Genomic DNA, 24,244 nt, shown 5'->3' on the forward strand with positions numbered 1-24,244 from the left:
TAAGAAATCATAAATGGTAAAGGTGAGTTTTTCCATTAGCTTCTGGCTGTTGAGCAGGTTTTTGACAGTCTTCTCTATATGTGACATGCTTGTGAATTATTTTTAGCTCTGATTCAACAGGCCAGAGGTGCTAAACTATCTGTCAACAAGCAAGCAAACCAAGTATAGTAATTGAACAATTTTTAAACTAAAAGTCTGAGATTGAAAGCCTTGAAGAGAGTCCTTTGCAAGTAGTTCCAATTAAACCACAAATCTAATACATTTATGCCACAGTCGGAAACTCAAAGTTTGCTGTCAGTGTCACAATGAAATGATTGATATATTTCATTTGGCACTGAGATATTTGTAAAGTCCTCCAACGAGAGTTGGTTTTATCGCAAAACAGCCCTCTGATACGTCAATCACACTCGAAATCAGGTGTAAACCCAAATCAACTGCACTGCCACGGCGACAAAGTGTCGAAATCACATCGACGGATAGGAAGGAAGCTTCACACTTTCGACACGGCCGGACTGAATTTTGCAACGGAAATGATGGCCAGATAAAAAGGTAAACAAGCCGTCCGAAATGTGGCCTCTGGGGGCTTAGCACAGGGGGGTGTGCCTAGCAGGGGGTGGTGGCCTCCACCGAGGGAGGGGCCTTTGTCATGTTCCTGGTGGCACTATGTATTATTATGCCTTTTGGGCCAGCACTTGAACACACTTTCGAAAACTTTGATGGCACTCCAAAAAGTCCGAAAGGCAGCAACCAGCGAGGGGGTGGCCGGGCGGACGGGGCGGACGGGCGGGCGGAGGCCCAGGAAGAGAGCAAGGCACTCAGGGCGCAGGCGCCCAAAACGAATTCGTGTAAAGTTCCCCAAAAAATTGTAATCGTAAAAATTATAAGCTATGCTGGCTGGATGGCTGCCCGGGTTGCATGAATATTTAAATGTGCAACAATTTACGATGCACTCTGGGCGGCGAGAGAGCGAGAGGCGGGAGGGTGCTGGAGAGAGAGTGCTGAAGTCGAGATCCTGGCCAGGACCAGGATTCAGAGTCATGTTTAATGCAGAGCTGCGCATGGGGCGCGGTGTTTTTGGCTCCGATTCGGATTCTCGGATTCTCGGATGCTCTGCTCGGCGTCGAAGGATTCACCTTGCTCTCGTGTGCCGCCCGCTGTTGTAAAATTCCTTGACACTTTCACACACGACCTTACCACACACGGACACCACCACCACACACACACACACACACACACACACACACACCAGTGTGCAGTATCTATGTAGATTAGCTGCACTTGCCCGTTCTGCTCATGAGATTCTTACAAGATTCGAGTGGCCTCGCAATTGGCAAATTGATTCTTTGTCTTGGGGATTTGCATTGCTCGTGTCGCAGCATCCACTTGCCCCGCCCCACCTCCTAGGACACCACCCGCCACCACCCACACCCCAACAAACACACTCACTCACACATACACAAGCTTTTTGCATATATTTTCATGTACAAACCACCGATTTTTCAATTTTCCGCTGCCATATTCAGCGCCTGAGCCTTGCCATTATCTTCACCGCTGGCCACAACACTCGAGTACTTGCACGAGATACTCCTCGAGAGGCTGGAGTTCGTTAATTCTCTGATTTTAACATAAAACAAACACGACCCGTTCTGATTGGATCCGATTCTGATTGGGATTGGTTCTGATTGGACACCAACGGGTAATTTTAGCCAGAAACAGTGGATTTCAGCCTATTAACGGTTTAGCATTAGTGGATTGTTATCTTTGCTTATTTATTTATTAAATATATTGATTTATTTCACATTTCAATTAAAAAGATTCATTTACTCGACGGGTACCAGTTCAGTGATGGCACTTTGTAAAATTCCCTCTTAGCTTATTTCTCAACCAGGGGAGCGCTCTAACAATCGATAGATTTCAAAAAACGATAAAATTCCTCAAAGTAGATAAATTTCCTTTTTAAATTTCCCAGGGTTGTAAAATTAACTAAAAGATTCTCATCACTATAATGTACGATTAGTTTTTAATACTAAATATGAATGCATTTTACTAATTTAATTCATAAATAAATAAGCAAAGAAAAGATTCCACTTCTATGATAAAATAGAAAATTAGGAATTCGAGAACAGCCTGAATTTTACAGAGAGACCCTTAAGAACGTTGCCACTGTGTGGCACTGAAAAAAGTTGCCACTTAAATATGGGTAGCACTGGCAACCAGGAAAAACCTATATAAGAAAAACAAAACTAAATTTCATAGACAAAAATGAACCAATAACAATTATATAAAATAAAATACTTTTAATACAGATGTAGAGATTTGGAGGAATATATAAAAGCAAGATTATAAAAAATGACACGATAACTGGATAAACGTGATAACTACTAATATATAGTTCCTAGAATCCTAGAAACATCCTAGAATAGGATCTTTGGACGCATCTAGGCAATTGATTTCTCAGAATAGCACCTGGACTTAGTAGTGGACAGAAACTACAATTTTTATGTTTTATTGCCTTGTATGATGAAATTGTTAGTGTTGCAGTGATGAAATAAACTCGCAAAATTATTCATTCAAATCACTTCATCGCCGAGCTCTTGTTGGAACGCTTTGGAAAAAGCTTAGGAAACATTATTTGTTTGACTTGTATCTGCAAAGATCACCTGCTCTCGTTTGATAAATATAATAAATACATTCGCACAAGCTACTATCTGATAAAAACAATTAAAACCCAGATAATTCCATGCACACCGAACGCTTTCCGCCCGAGTGGTGCGAGTAAATATTTGTTTGATGGCCAAGTGCATAGCGGTATTGCGGATCAATTACCTTAAAAGCCGTAATTTTCGCCATTGGTTCTAAAAATATAATTCAGCAAGAAGTTGGCAGTGATTTATACCATTCCTTATATGGAATATCTCCACATTACCATTATTTCCACTTACGCGCCATTCAGTTTTTTCTATTATTATTATTATTATTACGCCACAGAATTTGATAGGCCCATTAGAATAAATTAAGATATTTTCATTAGTATGCCGGGCACGGTGAAAACCTCAGCTCGAAAAGAGGAAAACCCACACACACTCCTGGCAACGTAGGTGCCTAATCTTCGGGCCATCGCGGAGGCGGGGCTGGAGACAGGGGCCAGGCCAATACTCGAACGTAAACATCATCAATTACAAAACCCCGACGAGGGTACAGCGAAGAAACAAAAAGATAAGGAGTTACAACAAAACTGGGGATATCAGCCAGCGAACGGCGAGATTTCAGAAAAATGAAATATCAGTCTTATGGAAATGAGCTCACTACAACAACCACTGTCCTTAAAAGGACAGCCAACAACAAAGGGCTAATATCAGTCAGGGGAGACACAACAACAACAAGTGTAAATGAGCAGCAATGAGGACAGAAATTCAAAAGGTAGCCCTGTACAGGATGCACCCGCAGGATATACCCTTCTGAGGTAAATATTATACGAGGCCAGCCAGCGATAAGAAGGTAGTTCTCCTATTTACACAGCACAGTCTTCCAAAAAACAAAAACACACTTCCCTATCGCACGTCCGTTCCCTTAGTGCCTACTGTACTGGTAAACAAAAAGGACAACAACTCGAGATCACGTGAAGAAGTCGTAGGTCGTTGCTTTGCATTTGTTGGCTGCCTTGTTGGTTGACAAAGGCGAAGTAAAAAGGCAGAAACACGGCCAAGGCAGCCAACCAGAACTAAAAAACCAAAAAAGAGCAAAACAAAAATAAAAACAAAAACAAAAACAAACTGGTAAAAAAAAAACAGAAGAACAAAAAACAAATAAAAGGCAGGGGAGAAGAGGCCCAGCCACTCAGGTGAAATCAAAATCAAATTCAACGCCAACGACTCAACGAGTTCCTTATTCCTGTGCCCTGTGGCACATACCCCCCCGCACATCCCGCACTGCGTATGCCCCCTCTCTTTCTGGATCCCCATACCCGTCTCTGTCCCTCCATCCCGATCCTCGTCATTTGGACTTGCGACTGTCGCGCTTAATGCGTGTGGATGGACATGAACGTGTAGGATTCGAATTGACATTATAAAAACAGGTTTCTGCCAATACACATATCCGTATCTCTCCTCAGTCCTACGCTCGGCTGCGTATACCTGCCTACTTGAATCTGATTCCTGTTTGTTGTTGTCTCTAGGATATTACCTGGTCCGCTGGAACCAAAAAAGTGCGCGCCAAAAACGAAAAATATAGAGAAAGGTGGCTCCAGGACGGAGGTACAATAAGAGTCTGACGTTCATCTGATCGGATAATGACAGTTGATAATCAGAAGATAGGAGACTTCAAAACATTGTATTTCAGAGTTAATATTTTAATAAAGAAATAATGTGAGTCACTGAACCTTCGTTTATGAAACCATGTCTTTAGGCCGATAGAGACTGTACTTGACTTTGCCGATGGAGTTGATGGATGGCTTAGACCCTGACGCAGCATCATTAGATACCCATCCATCCCCAGATACCACCTCCTGGGCCTTTCTCTTTTCGCCTGATCATGTTGTGGCATATTCGGTTAATGTAGTCAAATTACATTGCCTGGAAATGCATCTCCGCATCTTGGCTTACCGGGCCCAGGTCCACTGGCCCATATGGCTGGGCCGCAGAACGGCAGAAACGGCAGCAATTAACTGCAAAATGTCATTAACCGGCGGCGGTGTAGGTGAGAGGAAAAGCAGAAAAACGAGGAGACTGAAGGACTGACATATGACAGGCACATCAAGCAGCAGGATCCCAGTCCAGAAAACCCAGCAAAACTAAAACCAAACCCAACCCAACCCTGTATCCTGAACCCGGTTCAGCATCACTAAGAACGCCCTCGCTCGAGCCAAGCCCCTCTCATCCACCCTCTAGGCACTGAGAGAAAAGTCTGAAATTATATCCCACTATAGCATGGATAAAGTATAGAATGGGAGAAGTTTTTCTCCAGGTGCATCCCGCCCTCCCTCGCTGTTCCATCCCCGTGTATTATATTCTCTCGACGTTCCACCTTGGCATTAAACGCTTGATTAAATTTCACTACAAATGGGCTGGGCAGGGAAACCCACTCACACACTGCTGCACTGGGGATATATGCATATCCATTTATTATTGGAAAAAGGTCATCTCGGTTTCAGTGTCCATATGTTGTGCCATCAATCCATCCATCCATCCATCCAGCCAGTCATCTGTCCGTCTATCCATTTAGTATCTTGTATCTCACAGCTGCTGGACGTCTTGACTGTCATCGCAATTAGAAAGCTCCGCTGATCTCTCACATGATTTGTTCTTTTGACCCTGCGATATACCATATATCCACTTTTTATACCGTTCGCACTTGCATTTCATTTCCCATGAAACAAGTTCCCTTCCGGCGGAAAGGGGCCCGAGACCCAAGTGACCGAGGGAAGCCTAAAAAGTGCGCCGCAGCGAAACGCGGTGAGAAAATGTTTTGCATTATTTACATTTTTACTGCAGTTAGTTATGTTCTCCGATCCGCTCCGTTTTGTTCTGACTCGTTTTGGCCATTACTCCCCAGTGCGCTCCAGCTCCTCTGCAGGACATCCGTCATCCGTTTCGGTTGCTTTGCCGGCCGGGGCTGTGCTTGTTTTATTTTTTTGGGTTTTGGTTTTTATCGCTTGGCTTCCTGCTGCTGCTGGGATGTTGCTCTCATTAACAAATTGTCAGGTGTGCTGGAGCGGCAGCAGCGCAGTTATTCGTCATGGCTTGGTTAATCACTACATCGCCAGAACCGAAAACCCAACCCAACCGATCGTCAGATAACTTTCAAGAATCCAGAACAGAGCAAAGAGTTTATCCGAAAAATCTGCAGTAAACGCTATTCCGACTATGCGATACCCGTTACCCGTGTTTCGGTAAACGGTTTTAAGTGTTTTTCAGCACGAACCCCCCCAGCATAACGAGGTTATGAGGCCTGTATCTCTAAGATATAAACAGTATCTCATGCTTAGGCATATAGACTCCGCCTTGTTAATGGCTTAAACAAAACTAACTGATGTCTTTTACTTCCGTCCCGAACATATTGACAGTCCAACTGTAAAGGCATTTGAACGGAAAGCTTGTCGGCTTCCCTCAATTACTGCCCCTTCCCTCGGGTTGCTGGCCGTCTTTGTTTTCCCCTTTTCTTCCTGGCTGTTTACCTGTTGGTCGTAAACAAATGCCGCCTTAATCAATTCGTAAAAACTGCTCAGACCAACTCAGACCTCGAGTGATAACAAACAAAGGCGAGACAAACGCTTCGATGGCTGGAGAGAAAGACGAGAAAGAAAGTCCCAGTCTCAGTCCCAGGGATCTTAGGTCTTAGGCCCCCCCCCCCCCACCCACAGATTCTTGAGGCTCCTCGCCCCTCCAGCCCGTTTTATGGCCTCAGACTGGCCATGTTTATTTTCTCACAGAGGCGGCAAAGCAAATAAATTCTTTGGAGAATCGATTTTTGAAACCTAATCAAATCGGGCAGCCTCCACTGTTCCCAGTTCCACGAGCACTTGCGCCCTAACCCTTTTCTTTGTTTCTTCCGAGGGTATCTTGAAATTGACATTCAAATGGTGGGGAATCTTCGAGGGGAAAGAGGCTGTCAGAGATTCTGATTGTATGGAACCTTATGGCGATTGAAGAGAAGTATCCAAAGTTCGGTCTTTTCTCTCATCATTTTCCTTCCAAACTTCTGCTATTGACGACCACCAGCCGACTGCTGGAGCCACAGATTCCCCCCATCCGCACTCCGCATCCGTAATTAAATATCCAAATTGAGTGGAAGCCGACTTCTAGCCCTGCCAGCTATGCAGGGGTTGGACCTGGGTGGGGATCCCGGAATAGGGACCTTTGGTATGGATGCCTGTATCTGTGGCATCAGTATCTGTATCTTCAGCTGCATCTGTGGCAGTGGATGGAAATAGCAACGCATCCAAGTGAGGCAACAGTTTGTGCAACACACGCCAAAATGCGAAGTAGCCAGGGGCGGGGGTGGCGAAAAGTCGAGTGCAGGGCCCCATCGTAATTTGCATGGGTTGTCTTTATGGACTTTCCCCCAACCCCCTGGGCCCGGCACCGTCTGCAGGTCCTCCCCCTCCTGCTGATTCTTTTTTATTTTCTATTTCTGACTTTGTTGTTGCTGCTTATGCAAACGCATGGGGCATGTCTCCCGCAACTGTGATGATTGCAACTCCGGCCACTGAAAGAAAAGCATATAGGGGAGGGGCAGCTACTATCCATAGGGTGGGGAGAATTTTTGTCAGTGCACCCCGAAGACATCTTTGGGGCTCCCTCTGGTTGCTTTTAGTTTTTCTCCAACGGGCATAGACAATGAAAAACATTTTCCTGTCCCTGCCCCTGTCCCTGACTCTGTTTCTGTTTCTGGTTCTGTTTCATTCTGGTGAGGCACAGTCCCTGCCCCTTGCCCTGTCCTTGGCCCCCTCCCTCCCCCGCCCCCCTCGACTATCAACACAAAATCCATGTGATGTCGATGACTTTGTTTTTGTTGTGTTTCTGGTCGTTCTACTCTATGCGTCGCCAGCGTCGAATATTTCTCGCATTCGATCTCCCGAAGACTCTCTCCTACACTTACGTATTTAAATGTGCATGCGAGTGGGGCGACTGGGGCGACTGGGGCGACTGGGGCGAGTATCCACCACTCTCTTTTCGCCACTGCGTCGTCGCATGTGAATGCTCTCTAATCTCCTAATGTCGTTGAACCTTCCAGTACTTTTTATTGTGTCGTACACAACTTTATTGTTATTATTATTTTGCCCCACGACTCCGCTCTGCGTTTTCCTCATTGTGTTTGCTTTCGCCGCTCGCAGATCTGAGATTCGCCGCTCGCCGATCTGAGATTCGCCGCTCGCCGATCTGAGCTGGGCCCCACTCCCCCACTCCGTCCACAGATCGCTTTATGTCATAGCCGAGTCCAACAACAACAACTGATGACAATGATAACAGCGCAGCAGCAGCGCAGCAGCAATGCCAGAGGCGGTGACAGGCACATATGATTGAATCAAATTTGCTTTTAATTCGGCTTACTGTTTTCCTTCCCTCAAATAACCCCAACACCTGCAGGTTGACAGTCGGACAATGGCAGTTGAGGATCCTCAAGAGCACACCCCCCTCGGAAATGTTTCGCCTTCGTCACTGAAAAGTGCACACGTGCATTTTGCGACTGCCCCGGGGCAATTATTTCCAATTTAGCAAAACAACACAGCAGCTACATCTGCAGCAGCATGGAGCACGGAGCTTGGAGCTTGGATTATAGCTCGGCTCTGAGTCCGAGATCAGGGCTTGGCTCTGGACCTGCTCCTATTGTCTTTCCACCAGTTCATTGGCCGCTCCAGCAGATGGAGCAGCTCTAGCATCTTACTACATTCAGACACAGTGAGAAATTGGGGGAAAATAATAGGTATGATATGTAAGATATCTAGGATATGTAAGATATCCTCTTCAGATCTGCAATCCTAAAAGGAGCTAAGAATTAGAAGTACAACAGGACTTAATACTAACTAAGAGTAAGTTAGTCTATAACTATGCAAGACTTCTCCCTGTGCATCTGACAAGCGAAGCCCTATCCCCTGGACTCATCAGCCTGGTCATCTTTGGGGCCCAGGAGACTGGGGTCAGGCCTGCTCCATGCAATTACCCCATGTACTTTGGATCGTAATAACACGGAGGCGAACTGTACGTAAACTGGTTGCAGGATGCTTAGGCTGTTGCTGTTGCAGTTGCAGTTGCTGGTGCTGTTGCTTCTGTCGCTGGATGTTGTTGCTAGTTGCTAGTTTGGAGCCAAGCAGAGCAGCGACTGTCGAGCGGCGGCGTTATCTGTCTATATCTATCTAGGAAAACCAGTTATTGGGGGCCCAGGCTTGTTGCACGCCCATTTTGAGCCGTGGCTGCTGCTGCTGCTGCTCCTCAACCTCCAGCATCAACCTCAACTCCATTCGCATCCGCATCCTCATCTCCATCTCCATCTCCATCCTCGGCCGCATCCACATCCACATCCACATCCAAGTTGTTGATCGGAGAAGGACTAGACCTGTTGCTGGTTACTGCGATCGTGTGTTTTGCTTTGCTGTCTGCAACTCGCAATAGCAACTTGCAACGCCCCAACTGGATTCGACGAAGGCTGTTGACTCTGTTGTTTTTCTATTGCCAGTTGCCAGTTTTAGAGCTCCTCGAGACTGGACGGACTTCCTTCTTGCTGTACTTGCGGACTCTTACGACTTTGGCTGGATTCGATGAAAGAAACCACTCGCAGCTGCGAGTTCGTTGACTCCAAGTGGAGCTATTCTAATGCCCCGGCAAACGTGTTTGGCAACTTGCAGGCAGGCAGGCCCCAGTGGGAGTGGGAAGTTGGAAAATGGGAATGGAAATCGGTGAGGGCTCCATTTGCTCCAACTCCTCCGAGTCCCCATTCGGTTGGAGTCATCGGCTTGCTAATTGGCCGCGAGTGCATTGAAATTGAAATGGAAATGGAAATGAAATTCGCATTGAAGCGTATTTCAAAATACTATTTAAATGAAAACGAATGAGCAAACGGGTCAGGGCCTCGATGCAATATGGTCTGGCTGATAAGAATCGTAAACTTCATACAGTAGGAAAAATAAACGGGCAATTCCCGATCAAATACTATCTTAAGACTTCAGACTTGAGAAGAATTATCTAAAACACTTTGTCCAGGCCAGAATAATTTTGTTAATAACTGGAACGTAATCTAAGGGACAGTTTTGAAGGCCCTCCCCACAATGTTTGTAATGCCCACTATCTCTATTTAATTTAGTACTTATGTAGGTTAATGGAAACCTAATTGTTGGCGTTTTGAGTTGTGTGTTCAGCAACAGATTGGGTGCTAACATTCGAATTAGGAGAATCAAGATAATGAGTAGAATTAACGCTGCTAATAGGTCTAAATAACATGCCACACAAGATACAGCCGAAAGAGATTGATTATACACTTGTTTTTGGTTGATAAATATAAACAATTAGCCAAACAATATTTGACAAATTAAATATTTAATGTTAACACGTGTTTTACTGAGTTTAGTTTATTACAAATATTATTATTATATTACGAATTAATAATTCAGAAAATAGAAAATGGAACAGACTATGAATTCCTATATTCCGTCCATTCACCTCATTACAAAATTCCAATGGGAATTTCGGAGATTTTTGTTGTTGATCCTACTCAACCCCGAAACAACTTTATTGACACGTTCATAAATATCAATTTACGCCCATTTTTTTCGTTTTTGTGCCGATGATGGTTTTATTCTCGAGCACCATCTGTTGCGAGGCCTGGGCCCGAAGGGCGATGCCCAAGAACTCAGAGCCCAGACCAAGACCAAGACCCAGACCCTGCCGCAGAGACCAGCCAATTGGATGATATTATATGTGTAGGTCCGGGGCAGGCCTGTCCATCATCATCGATTCCCGATTGTTGTTTACCATACCCGGTACTTGTAGAGTCCATGGGTATATTGTATTGGAGGGAATGTATGTCAATCATGACGTAGAACAAACTTATTATTTTATAAAGAAAAGTGTCACTTTAACCAAGTCCCACACTTCGCATATCTCAGAGACTATCAGGATTGGGAAGATCTTTATAAGTACCGGGTATCTTATAGTCGAGAAACTCAACTATAACTCAACTCCTTTTTTGTTTTTATTTATTTCCCGGACCTAAAGGACTGGGGCCAATCAGTCAACGCGCCACTCAGCGGAGCGTGAATGGCAATTGCCGATATCCACACATTAAATTAATAACATCGACTCCCAATCGGGATTCTTATCGCCGTCGCCGTCGCCAGGACACGCCATTTGCTCCAGTTCAGTTGACATTTGGTTATGGCTCCAACCGGCAGTGAGAACTGGTCGCGATTCCTGCTGCTCCTGGTGTACCGCGTAGCCCGACTCCTGTCAGTGTTATCCTCGACCTTGGACAGGGAGAAACTGCAGCTTAAGCGCCCGAAGAGCGGCAGCTCCATCAAGCTCTTCAGCATCATCTGGCGATGTCTGGTGGTTCTCATCTACGCCTCCGTATGGCCGGCACTCTCCGCTCACCTTGTGGAGTCGAAACCGGAGAGCTACGCGGAACTGTTTGCCGCCATCCAGGCAGCATCGGTTTCCGTCTTGGCCGTGGTCTCCTTCATCATCCAGGCCAGTGGCGAGTCCCAGTTCCGGGATGTGCTCAATCGATACCTAAGCCTCTATGAAAGAATATGGTCGGCGACTCGATTGCCGCACCTGTTCCCGACGAAGTTTGTAGTGTTCTTCCTCCTGAAGACGCTCGTCACCGTGGTCGGTTGCTTTCACGAACTGTATCCCATGCTGAACGCGAAGCACTTTACGGAAATCGTGGCTGCCGTGGCCGTCATCTTCGGCATCTACATGTGGCTGGGCACGCTCTTCGTCCTGGACGTCTGCTTCCTGGGATTCCTGGTCTCCGGCATCCTGTACGAGCACATGGCGAACAACATCTCGGTCATGCTGGAACGGATGCAGATCATAGACTCCCGGGAGGAGAAGGACCGCATGAGCAAGTATCGCAAAATGCGACTCCTGTGCGACTACGCCGACGAGCTGGACGAGCTTGCGATGATCTACAGTGAACTCTACGCCGTGACGATCGCATTCAGGCGCATGCTGCAGTGGCAGATACTGTTCTGCATCTACTACAACTTCATCAACATCTGTCTGATGCTCTATCAGTGCATCTTCCGGTATCTGAAGGACGACGAGTCGGCCCTGATTTCCCTGGCCATGGCCTTTGTGAAAATGGCCAACCTCGTCCTGCTGATCATGTGCGCGGACTACGCCGTGGGGGAGTCGCAGAAGCCAAAGGTGTTTCCACTGGACGTGGTCTGTACTGACATCGATCAGCGGTGGGACAAGAGTGTGAGCTGACTTCTCATCCCAAATGAATGTGTTTTGTTTATGCTTTTTCAATGCCCACAGGTAGAAACTTTTCTCTGCCAGCTGCAGACACAGCAGCTCGAGATTAAGGTATTGGGCTTTTTTCATTTGAACAATGAGTTCATCCTGGTTATTTTGTCTGCCGTGGTGACATACCTCTTCATAATGATTCAGTTCGGAATCACAGGTGGGTTCGAGGCATCCGAGGAGATACGAAAGCAGTTCGAGGCCCAGTAATGGCTGGAGTTCTTTAATAAATATGTGTGTAATCTAGCATTAGATTTGTGTCTTTATTTTAATTACTGTCTCCCAGACTTTCTCAGCACCCACTCTTGTTGAAATCTCCATCTCTGCCTCTGCCCAGCGAATGCGTTAACCCTGACCGCAGAGTTCACCTGGAACCTCCCAAAGTTCATTATCGTTCATTATACCTTCCTCATGCCACAAGACATTCTGGTACAATTTTCGGAGTGCCTCCGAGATGAGCTCGTTAAGCGAGCAACAAAAAATATTTAAAAGAAATGCGAATGAGTAACAAAAAATTGAAATTTCACGTCTGACACGGTGTAATTATCATAGCTCCTCCGACTCCTGAACGCCCGCTACTCAGCCCCACCTCCATTACTTCCATTACACTGGGAAAACTAGTGTAAGGACTACCAAGTCTCTTTCTGCCTTCTGGGCATTTTTTAAGGTTTTTTTTTTTAGTGTGCCCCACCCCCACTTAACTCCATCACATCATAGTCATCGCCATCGTCTCGACTGAACTCAAGCCTTTGTCTTTGATTATTTTTGGGCGTCAGCGAAGCGTAGCGCGCTTGTCACGCCTATTATATATGTGTTCCCTTGCACAGTATATAATAAGTACGTGGAGAGGTTATAGTGGAGTCATCTGGGCTCGGGATTCGATCACAACTGACCTGGCGAAATGGAAACAAAGCAAACAAAACGGCAAAAGTACGCGCCTTGCCTGCAACAGAATTAATTTCCGAGCTCTTTGCTTCGCTGAACACGATTGTTGCTGTTGTTTTTTTGGGAGGAGGAATGTTTCGAGGGAGGATGGGGTGACCACTAGCCAGGAGGAGGAGAGGGGATCTTCCAATTCCTGACACTGACGAGAGCACATTCAAATTTTTCGCTGTTCGCTGTTTTTTGCGCCCATTTGGAGCTGGCCAAAAGCTGGGCCAACAAGCCATGCATATTTCCGGCCAACTTAGATCGGATCACCGGCGGGGATCCAGCACCAAGACCATTCCACTCCACAAACAATGAACGAGGAGGAGACCCATTCCCATTTCGCTGATTTCCTGCCGCTTGCAACATTTCAGGTATTCCGTAATGTAATTAGTTCGGAGTTTTCCCAGTACAGGGTTTGGGGTGGGGTCTGAAGACCCAGGTGGGAGCCGAAGCTGCTGCATTGCCGGGATGCCACAATCAGTTGAAAGATGCCGCCTCTGCAGAGCTGCAGTGGCCAGTGCTTTTGCAGGGGGAGTCCCTAAACATGCTATGAATTCAAAGAAATGTTTGTTTAATTTGGAATGCTGAAACTAACTTAAGACTACTTGGGATAAGGCACCCTTTATCAATAATCACGGCTCTCTAGAAACCCCAAGCGTAGAACCCTTAGGACCCCCTGTTAGAGGCCTATCAAGCTGGTGGGTAAATAATGCGGCAAGCCCTTTGACCTTCGGAATCCACAGAAGCCGCCGCTCTAGTCAACAAGCCAAACAAGCGGAGGGGGCGCTACGTCATGTTTTGGATACTTACTTTCACTTACGAATCGGCGGAAACAAAATAGAAACCACAATCGCAATCAACGGAGGGCGCGTGATTCAAAGTGGGGGGATTGGGGGCACTAGGCACCGGCGGTGGCAGTGGCATGGGGCAGATCGTGTGCCCACAAACGTGACACATTCGAAATAACAACTTCATTTGTCATAAGAGCGGGCCCTAAAACGGGGTGGGAGTCTGGCAAACAAGCGTGCCCAAATGCTGTTTGAACTTCATTTGTGGAGCAGGCCGGAGCTGGAGCTGGAGCTGGAGGAGCTGGAGGTGAGGAGGCAGTCTAGAGTCTAGACCCGAGAACGAGCATGAGACGATAAATTCTTCGATTGTGTTTCTGTTGTTATTGCCACTACATACTCGCCGCATACTACATACGATCAGAATGCATAGTAAATTAAGTGGGCGACAGATACGCGAACATACAAACAACACAATCACCCGAAGAAAACATCTGTGGGCTGTGCTGTATCTCAAAGGTTGGCCGCGTACGAGTTCGAGTACGGGTATCTGGCGGATACGCGGCGGCGGGGGAGTCCAGCTGCGTACTACGCCTCGTTCGGTGGTTCGTTCGTACTCCGATGCCAAAAACAGCAAATGCCAAATACCCGTTTTTGGCCTAAAAACCTACAAAGCCAAAACAACAAGTTGCCCCACCTCGCAGAGCCGACTTCCACGAATTTGCGAATGCCCTACTGAGAAATCTGAGATAAACTCGAGAACAGATTCTCGGTTTTGGGCTGGGTTCTTTGGTTTCGCATTGAGGTAGTAACGCTCTTGACACTTTTAAATCCCAATGTGCTACTGGAAACGGTGACAGTGCCGCCTCCTTGATCCATGAAAGTGCCAAGGCTCTAATCTTTTCAAATATTTAAACGGATTTCGAGCCAAGTCTCTTGACACACTCGTATTTATCTTTATTAGGGCCACATTGGCATTGCGACTTGGCAAACAATTTGAATATTACGAAATGGAATACCGAAACGAGGTCAAGAACCCTCTGGGGCACCCCGAGGCTCCCCTATCTTATCTACTGCCGTTGCAGTTGCGTTGCGACACACTTCGAAACTCGAATTAAATCCCCAGCCAAAAAATAAACAAAACCGAGTACCCTACACCCATTGGATGGCGTATTCAGAAGAAATGCGATTTAAAGCGTCATTCTTTGGGAGGCCAGAAGACCCAGACGGGGGGCGGTGATCCTCACCCACACACCCACACCCCCCAAGCCCTGACATTTCGTTATTTGTGTGTTCGATGAACCGAATTCAAAATTCGATGTGTATATCTGACCCACTTTCCCACAAATTAACGCACTTTGGGGCATATGGAATTCGACAGCAAAAGCGTTAGAAAGAGCAGGGCTGAGCGCTGGGGAAAGAGACGGGGCGACCCGAGAAATAGAGAGCGAGCCCCAACGTATTGCCATTTAATAACTGGGACCTACTACAGTGGATCGTAAAAGTGTATTGGCTTGCGGTTACAGGCCTCTCCGAGTTCGAATCTCGAATAAAAGATTTCCCATAAAGTGGTTTCCCAACCGAAAGATACAACATCCATAAATGCCAAGTATTTATAGTTTTAGGTTTGAAAAACTGAATTTTCAGTGTCTTCTATTCTTGTTTCTCTTGGCCTTAATATTTTCTTTTTATTTTCCTTGGGCTGTGCGTTTTTGTTATTCTTTCGTGTAATTTACGCAACGCTCGCTCGTTTGTCGCTGTCTCTCGGCTACTTGTCTTTGCAACACCAACCACTTGGAGGCAGCGGCGGCAGAACAACAACAGAGATCAACAACATCTGCAGCAGTTGTTGAACTTTTTGCAGCTCCCAAATCTGAAATCGGAGAAACCTGTTTCCGAGACGAGACCTGGGCTTGCCACACGTCTCGGCCAAATCAAAAAAGCTGGCCAAAGCCAAAGCCGAAACGAAAACTTGACGTAAAATCCCCCATCTCGCTCTGGGCCGGGGCCTTCTCGCTTCCACTGATGTTGCTGCTGTTGCTCGCTGATCTTTGTGGACTGTACTTTTAGTTGTGCTTTTTATTTTTATTTTTGTTTTTGTTTTTTGTTTGAATCTCATAGGTTGGGGCTGATTGAAATCGATTTTCGGGCTGGGGGAGGGAGCCACATGCAACCTGCAACCTGCAATATGCAACATGCAACATGCAATATGCAATATTTTGGCCTTGAATCTAGGCTGCTGGATATCTATAATTTGGCTGTGTTTTAAAGTGATCTTCACCGGGTGTGTGCAATTAATCGTGCAACCCGGCCCGGGGGCAGCCGGCCCTCCGCCACCCCCCACTGTCCGGCCTGCCCCTCGGCCTGCCACGCCTAGTGCTTGTCGTTTTTGAAAACGAGCGCATAAATGACGCTTTCCTGTGTACTTAAGGTGTCTAAACTTGACTACCGTGCGGAGTTCGTCGGAGTGCTTTCGGCTCTCCCCTATGTATCTTCCCCTCCAATATCTCCCCTATATCCCAGCCATCCCAGAGGCCCTCACAGAACCCTCACCTCACCCATTCCAAGACTCAGAATCGTCCGCAACCTTGCCCAAGATCGTCTGCAACAACAATCCAGTTGCTGTTGTTGCTGCTGTCGATGACCATTATTTTAGCTGACGGCGATATATTTGCTCAGCTACAGCTTCCACTCAGGGACTCGCATCTGTGCGTCTGACCAAGTTCGGGCACTGAGCGAAATTCTTATGCGATTTGAGCTATTTTTGAGGTATAGTATAAAATATCTAGCCAGTTGTCTGTTGAAGCTCATAGGTAGGTACAATGTATCTCTATTCAAAAATCTCTATAACATATCTCTATTATTATTTCTGATTATTGAAACCCATGCCATTTGAAACGATTTGCTTTCATTTCGCAACGAAACTTTCAAGCAAAGATTTACGTATCAATGTCAGATTAAAATAGAGAGCCAAGGTATTCATTATATAATAAATTGCATAATCTTTCAGACGTATTAAATTTATTTCAGTGCAGATCCCGGACTGTTTTCTTTGGGGTGTTGGCTACCGTCGGCCGGCTCGATTGGGCTTTGGCTGAGTTGTGGGGCCTTTTAGCCGGACTCCTGGACTTGTGGACTTGTGGACCTGTGGACTTCTGGCCTCTGCTGGACGCTTTTTGTTTTTGCTGTACCCACAGATGTACAGCCACTGAGCGGAGCATGACAAACAGTTGCAGCCAAAGCAAATAATTAGTATACATCGATTATCTTGCGCCATTCGAGTCGAGTCATTCCGACCTGGCCTGCAGCTACTGTGTTTCGCTCTGCTGCCGAGATTTGCCAGTTGTCTGTTCTTCGGATATTGTTGGGCTTTGGCTGGGGATCTGGCAAACTGGATCTGAGTAGATCTCCAGATGCGACGGCGGCCTGGCACGTTGCACACGCGCTGCGTTGCCTTTTCGTCTTTCAACATCCATCCAGCCAACCATCCACTGGGCGTGTGTCGAGCGCCTACGCGGCCCCAAAAGCTGAGAAGGCCCTCAAAACGAGTTCCCCTTCGCTGATCCGCGCACTCGCACTCGCACTCGCAGATTCCCAGATTCCCGCCGCCATATGTGTTGTGCTCGTAAAATGCCGAACCAGAAACTGTACGCCTTTGGTAGCAGCACCAGCAGCCCCAACCAGATCCGAGGCGATGGCCCCCGACCCAAAAATCCAACTCCAACTCCCAGTTCCCAGTTGGAGACGTGTGCTCAGCTCGTGCCAATTTCTTTGGGGGCTCCAACTTTTACAGTCGCCTGCGAAACGTTTTGTCTTTACTTGGTTTCTGCATACAAATACGAATATTCACACACAAATAAAAGGCTGTGTTGGATAGGGTGAATCGATTCAGCCCCGCAGTTCAAGTCCCCAAAGTATTACTAATTAGTCATAGCCCTCAGAGGCAAACCAGAGCTACTTGGCCACTTGTTGTATGACTATTTTGATTTTCTGATAATAATAATTTATGGTGACGAAAGCTCCTTAAAGTTTCATTATTATTGGGGCTAATTATGTTGAGGGAACAACCGCAACTTAAATAATAAACTATTTTTATGGAACACAATTTATTTACTTTTATTTCAGGCCCACCTCAATCATCATTTGTATTTATAGACACACATATAGTATATAAGTACGAGCATGTGCTTAGATGGCAACGCGTCTAGAAAAGGTTGGGCCGGCAATTGCATTAATGTGCCATTTTTAATTAGCCTCATGCATAAAATTGACAACCGAGTGGGAGCTGTGGGGCTAAAAAGAGCTCAAGGGGACGGGACAGCTGCCTCTGCGTATGCAGCTCGAAAGGCAATAAAGTCAATTTTAGACATGCATTCCTTAGATGGAAAATTCCAGTGCGATTCGTGATGGCAGCCTGATTGAATATGACCTAAATTGATTGATGATTGATTGTGATGTGTCACATCAGCAAGCAGCTAGCTTCCGATTCCTGTCAGGCCAGAAACGTGAATTATGGCTAATAAAACGATAAACACGCAGATTAGATAGCCAATTTGGTGACTATTGGCTATTGCCCTTGAAGCCTTACTAAGTAGAGGTTAAGACTTGCAGAATTCGAGCCTAAAGAACACTTTTTTTCTAGGCCATCCCCTGAAATAGTCCAGAAAAGTCAGATTAGATAAAATATAACCTCTAGCCACTATCTGGCCCAAAGACCTTTGCGTGATTAAGCCATAAATAAATTAGGGCTAATTACGTCCATTGTCGATCATCAAAAGGGCTTCTTGATCACTTTTGTGGGAGTCGCTCTTCGGTTTTAGGCACTCAATTTGTATGGCAGAATTATAGCAATCACGCCACGATATCTGGCAGTGCGGTTACATCTTAGCGGGTATCGACGGGTTTCCGGGGCCCCAAAGCTTTTAGGGCTAATGAGTCTCGAAGTGGATTTTTGCTCGTTCCCTGCTGATTTCCAAGTTGCTACCGTTCTGATTGTTGATCGAAATCGGTGGCTTTCATCGGCATAATCGTCGTCATAAAGATAATGATGAGATTTCCTCCATCCGCTCGCTAGCTGTACTTTTAACCAGGTTCCGACCGGGCCGGGTGGGGCCTTTTGGCCAAAAGCAAACACCGCTACCTGCAACTCAACAGCAACAGCAACTCAACCCAAAGTTCATGTTCTTCTGTGTCTAGTGAAATGTTGAAAGCATCATTAATTTTTTTCGTTCCTCATGATTCTACCATCCTGTGTGTGTAGTATGTATGGAACATAGTTGCAGGTAAGTATGATAATTGCGGAATGAAAGGAAAGAAAGAGATTCGGTGAAAAAAGTGACCCATAATTACCCAGCCAGCAGCAGAACAATCATGGGAAAAATTGCCCCAACCCGGGGCCTCTCTCACCAGCTCTTCGGTTATGTCTCTTATGAAGTACAATTATTTAAGCAATGCCATGTTTTATGATTATCTTTTGCCGTTTACACACAGCACGCACAAAGAAATTGAAGGGAGCTACAATAAAAGTCCAGCTTTTATTTTCAGAGGCCATTTACCGACTCAAAACCCATTTTCATATCTCCCACATAGCCGCTTATAGTTGTTAATTTATTCCGATGTGTAATTTACATTTTACAAAAAATACTCGCAAGGTTCTTAAATATGAAACTAGTATTGCAACCTCGACTTAGGTAACTAGAGTGTTATAATAGAAGCAAGACAAGCTTCAGTTATTCATTAAGTGATAATTCTTGTAACCAATAGTTGGGTAACGTTCTTCAGAATCCAGTACTCCCTGCCCAGGAATGGGTACGAAGCTCTCCAGCTAAAGCAGAACAAATCGTGTCATTATTCCGCATCCAGTCTCCATTCCCTTTCGAGATAATAATGTTCATCTCATCTCGGTTCCCTGGCAGTTATCTGCAGGGTAATTTGACTTTTTATCACCGCTGTCGGTCCTTTGCCCTTTTTTATTGTTATTATTTTTTTTGTATCCTGCCTCCGAAGAGCAAGTGCAGCGCCGTGCCAGTTGCAGTGGCAAGTGGCAAGTGCACCTTTATGGGCCCTTTTTTGTGGAACGGGGCTTTGTACCCTAACCTATGCTAATTAGAGCGACGGCCTCGGCCTTGTTTTTATGCGGCTTTTAACGTGTACTTCTGTCTCGGCATTTCTTTTCCTTCGGCTGGTGCATAAATTTTCTGCTCGACGTCAGCATGAATGTTTAATTAATGCCGCGACCAGGTTTCATGGGAAAAACTGCAGCGGAACAAACGGTTAGGCGGAAATTGGGAATTGGGTCCTGCCAGCTACCGATTTAAGCTTGTAACCTCCGTTTTCTCCAGTTGCGTGCAACCGCAGGACAGGTGGGCGCAGGTGGTGGGTCGACAGGTGTGTCGGGTCGCGAGATTCGGGAGGGTGCAGTGCCGCAACCAAGCCGTGACGGAGAATCAGACTTTCTGCCACTGCGTTTGGATCAGGAATGTCACAAAAGTGATCATGGCCGAAAGAAAGAACAAGGTCAGCTCGTTGGAGACCTCGAAGAGGCCCAGGGGGAAAACGCGAAGCTCCTGATGGAGCAATCGACCGAGAAACAGATCTAGCTAGAAGTGATATAATAGATAAGAAATGTTGTTATGGAATACCTATCCACCTACCTTCATATGGTGACTTCTGCTCTCCGTGATGTATAAGTTTTCCAGGCTGAGACTCTTAATCATTCGGGAGTTCCTCTGGGCCCTATGAACCGCTAGAGTTAGAAGTAAGACATCGATCAGTAGCTTGAGTACCAGGCCCCATAGATTAACTATGTACTGCCGCCGTAAGATGGCATGGGTAGACACCATAGCCATGGCCAGGAGGCTTTGGACTAAGTTAATGAATAGGGGAAGATTGAAGAGCCTCTGGAATTCTTTGTCCACCTTGTGGATGTCCTCGTAGAGGTTCAAGCACTCGTCCAAATTGGAAATGGCCTGCCGGGAGGGCTGCTCGTTTTCAGCCTCATCTTCGTCCCTCAAGGAGCCAAGTTGGGCTCTTAGATGGCAATCTACATAAGTGTTCAGGTCCTGGTACAGTATGGCCAGGCTAAGGTAGCCCACAAAGCACAGGTGCATTACTATACCAGCACCCGTGGAGATATATAAATCGCCGAAAATGGTCAGCATGATCCAGGGCGAGAAGGACAACACTTTATACGTAAAGATCACATAGATCAGGGAAATCAGCTTGACGGACATCAGGACGAGCTCATGACGTCCTCCGAAACCATGTTGCTTAGCGCCCCTCAACCTCTTGACTCTCCGGAAGAGCTCCAGGAATCTGTTGACCAAGTTTAGCAGCTCCTGGTTGAACCATATTTGAAGAACAATCAGAACAGCTGTGGAGAGCAAACACCCCAGCATTCGAAGGGTGAAGAAGCCTATGAGCAGCCAGTCCTTAAGCTGTACTGTCCAGCTACTGAAACTGTATCCATAAATTCCACTTATGATCAGTCGCAGCAATATGCAGAACCACCGGTAACTCTTAAGATTCCTGGCCACCAGACGGGACTCCTTCCATTCGATTCGAAAGGTTACTACTCCAAAAACTTTGGCGTGCAGGGCAAAAAATCGGAGCAACCACCCGGTTATCCTTGTAGTTCGGGACATGACTGAATGCTTATGGAAGTCATAACTAAAATAAGCCATTAGGTGATTGGCTTGCCTAACGAGGTATTCCATTAATCTTATTAAAATCAATCCGTAAATATTTGTCATTCACATGCCATTTAAGAAAGTACCATTCCTGTAATTTGAGTAAATTGGTCTGGGAAATAGAATTACATGTGATTTAAGCTTTTAAATCAAACATCTTTACATTTTCAAGCGATTAGTTTGCATTCCATACTGCACTACATAGGTGAAATAGGTAATCATGCCGGAAAAGAAGAACAAAATGACTTCGTTGGAGACCTCGAACAGGCCCAAGGGCTTAACCCGAAACTCAAAGTGGTTGAGGCGACTCAAGAACATCTCCCACTGTAAAAATGATTATTAATTTATATATTAATTTATATATTAACTATTTTTTAAACCTGTATGTACTACCTTCATATTCCAGTCCTTGTCCTCGCTGAGGGGACAATTTTCCAGGCTTAGCCGGCGCACCACCCGCGAGGCTCCCACCGCCTCGTGAACCGCCAAGGTCAGGAGTATTACGTCCGCAAAGCTCTTTAGTACCAGACCCCATATGCCGGCCTTGCTGGGATAGGAGTCGTCCTCTATGATCACTTCAAAGGAGAGTACGGCGGTGGCAAATATTTTGAACATCAGGATCATGCAGACGGGGAGCTCGAAAAGGCGATGAAAGGATTTGCCCACTCTCTCGATTTCATTATAGACCTCGATACACTCATCCAGCCGATTGCCCACGATCCTGAGGTGACGACGGGTGACAAATCCTCCTCCAGGACGCTCTAGGGACCTTAGATGGCGCCGCAGCTCCGACCGCACAAAGCTATTCACCTCGGAATAGAGGGCAGCTATGCTCATGTAGCCCAGAAAGCCAATGTGTATGATCATCAAGGAGCCAATCTCGACTAAAATCTCTCCCAGTATGGTTGCGGTAGGCAGCCAGTCGGGGGGACTGCACAACTGGACAACTTGACACTTCAATTCATAGACCAAGCACACCGATTTGAAGAACAATAGGAAGAACTCTCGCTTGCCCCCAAGTCCGAACTTTTTCTGGGACCACAAGCGCCGAACGCGTCGGAAAAGTCGCAGCAAGCCATTCATCATCCGAAGGAGCTCATGCTCGTAGACCGTTTGAAGGACCAAGATGCAAATAGAACACAAAAAGCTGGACGTCAATCGAATGCATTGTATGGTGAATTCATAAGGGTCCTCGATTTCGAATACGTAAGGCATACAAAACAAGCAGACCAGTAGGATGCACAGTATTCGCAGGCTCAGGCAATACCACTTGAAGCGGTGCTGTTTGCGGCCCACCAAGGATCCATCCGACACTCTCCTTTCAATTCCAAAGGAAATGACACCCAGAACCCTGCCATAGTAGTAACAGAAACGCAGGACACCGGCCGATACAAGCGGAAGGCGCACCTTTCTCAGGATTTGAATCATGACTGAGGTCTGGCTAGAGCTCGCAATGAAAAAGTAAATTTGATTCAGCACTTGTTTATTTATTTATTTACTTGGATTGTTTATTTACTTGGTTAGGTTGTTTATTTTGTTTGATTGTTTCTTAAAGGATATTTGTGAGATTTTAGCCTTTTAATTCTTCCAAGAGTGTCCCAATCGAAGACCATATTGTGTAACAAATACCAGCCAGCTGATAATGGCCGACAAGCCCAAAACGAAAAGCCTATTCGAGACATCAAAGAGGCCCAGAATGCAAACTCGGAACTTGTTAATATTCAGGTAAGTGTAAAACGTATCCAGCTAAGGAAATTCAAAGAAAATATAAACTTGCTAGGACTAAGAGCTGTGGAAACTCACCAGAATGCGAAACTCCTTGAGACTGGAGACCTCAAAGGTTTCAAAATTCAACGATCGAATGATGGAACTCTCAGTCACTGCCCTCTGCACCGTATAGGTTAGCAATAGAAGATCGTAAATGTGCTTGAAGATTATGACTATCAACCAAAAGCTGTGAAATTTCCTCTCAATTACCAATACGTAAGCCACGGCGCCCGCCAACATTATTTTTTGAACCAGTCCGAGAGCCAGGGGCAATTGAAAAAGGCGTAGATACACAGTATTCACTGTGAAGATGTCTCTATATAGATTGAAAGATTTTTCCAATTTCCGTCGCAGCTTCCTCATTTGGCGCGGATCAGATTGCAGACCATGGTCATGAAGTTGGGGCATCAGATTGTTGGCAATGTACTTATTGAGCTCCGAGTACAGAAATCCAAAACTCAGATAGACCAGAAAGTTGATGTGCAGAAAGACATTTGTGCCCACAGTTATGTATCCATTGCTGTAAACTTTCCAAACGTCTTCGAAATTCAATTTGGTCGAGGGTCTTAAGGTCAAGATGTATAGTAATTCGTGAGGCATGGTGCAGGCAGTGAAAAAAATTATGAACAACTCCCTTTTGCCTCGAAAGCCCATTTTCTGTCGCCTGCACAGAATCTTCACTTTTCGGAAAAGTTCTAAAAATTGTTTCACCAACTCAATGATTTGCGAGCCCCGGAAAATTTGGAGCCCCATAAGGAAGCAGCTGGAGGGGAGGCAAGTTAAAAGTCGTATTACAACTATCACTGTCAAAATAAACCACTTTAGGCGAAAAATTATAACGATATAGTTGTGTAAAAACGAAGATACAATTATCAAGCGAATAATCACGGAAATCCACTTCAACCAATTAACGTTGTGAACATCATTATTCTTAATTTGAAAAAATACCACTCCCATTATTTGGGAGAACTTCAATAACCCTCGAAGGAGTACGGCGATTAATTTGGCTATTGTCATCCTACAAAGGACTGTTAACACTTCAGTCGAGGTAAAAATATAAACTGCTTTGTTGACTAAGTATAGTCATCTAATAGTGCCTTTGCGGCAGTTAGTT

General features: G+C 45.8%; 4 protein-coding genes across 10 annotated transcripts in view; 1 reads left to right on the plus strand and 3 right to left on the minus strand.

The window, feature by feature from the left end:
• Positions 1-1,885, minus strand: part of LOC6499757 (peripheral plasma membrane protein CASK) — a 35,458-nt gene extending 33,573 nt beyond the window's left edge. For 4 of the 7 annotated variants that reach the window (XM_044716429.1, XM_044716426.1, XM_044716427.1 and 1 more), the window contains exon 1: positions 1,490-1,884. The gene's annotated coding sequence lies outside the window, so the exon portion shown is untranslated. Of the gene's footprint in view, positions 1-1,489 lie in introns of all 7 variants that reach the window. The other 3 variants (XM_044716420.1, XM_044716421.1, XM_044716439.1) reach the window with 3 other exon arrangements.
• LOC6500825 (gustatory receptor for bitter taste 93a) lies at positions 383-12,209 on the plus strand. The gene is made up of 3 exons (XM_001953949.4): positions 383-549; positions 10,707-11,915; positions 11,976-12,209. Exons 2-3 carry the CDS (start codon positions 10,866-10,868, stop codon positions 12,168-12,170), a joined length of 1,245 nt encoding a protein of 414 aa, XP_001953985.1. The 5' UTR covers positions 383-549; positions 10,707-10,865; the 3' UTR covers positions 12,171-12,209.
• Positions 12,210-20,313: 8,104 nt separating this feature from the next.
• LOC6499756 (putative gustatory receptor 93b) lies at positions 20,314-21,442 on the minus strand. Its single transcript, XM_032452193.1, has one exon. It carries the CDS (start codon positions 21,424-21,426, stop codon positions 20,317-20,319), a length of 1,110 nt encoding a protein of 369 aa, XP_032308084.1. The 5' UTR covers positions 21,427-21,442; the 3' UTR covers positions 20,314-20,316.
• A 48-nt stretch (positions 21,443-21,490) lies between these two features.
• On the minus strand, positions 21,491-23,136 carry LOC6499755 (putative gustatory receptor 93c). The gene is made up of 2 exons (XM_001953951.2): positions 21,757-23,136; positions 21,491-21,687 (listed from the first exon to the last, which is right to left on the minus strand). Exons 1-2 carry the CDS (start codon positions 22,789-22,791, stop codon positions 21,523-21,525), a joined length of 1,200 nt encoding a protein of 399 aa, XP_001953987.1. The 5' UTR covers positions 22,792-23,136; the 3' UTR covers positions 21,491-21,522.
• Between the last annotated feature and the right edge of the window lie 1,108 nt (positions 23,137-24,244).

Source organism: Drosophila ananassae, chromosome 2L, assembly GCF_017639315.1.
Source record: "Drosophila ananassae strain 14024-0371.13 chromosome 2L, ASM1763931v2, whole genome shotgun sequence".
Taxonomy (NCBI): Eukaryota; Metazoa; Arthropoda; class Insecta; order Diptera; family Drosophilidae; genus Drosophila; species Drosophila ananassae.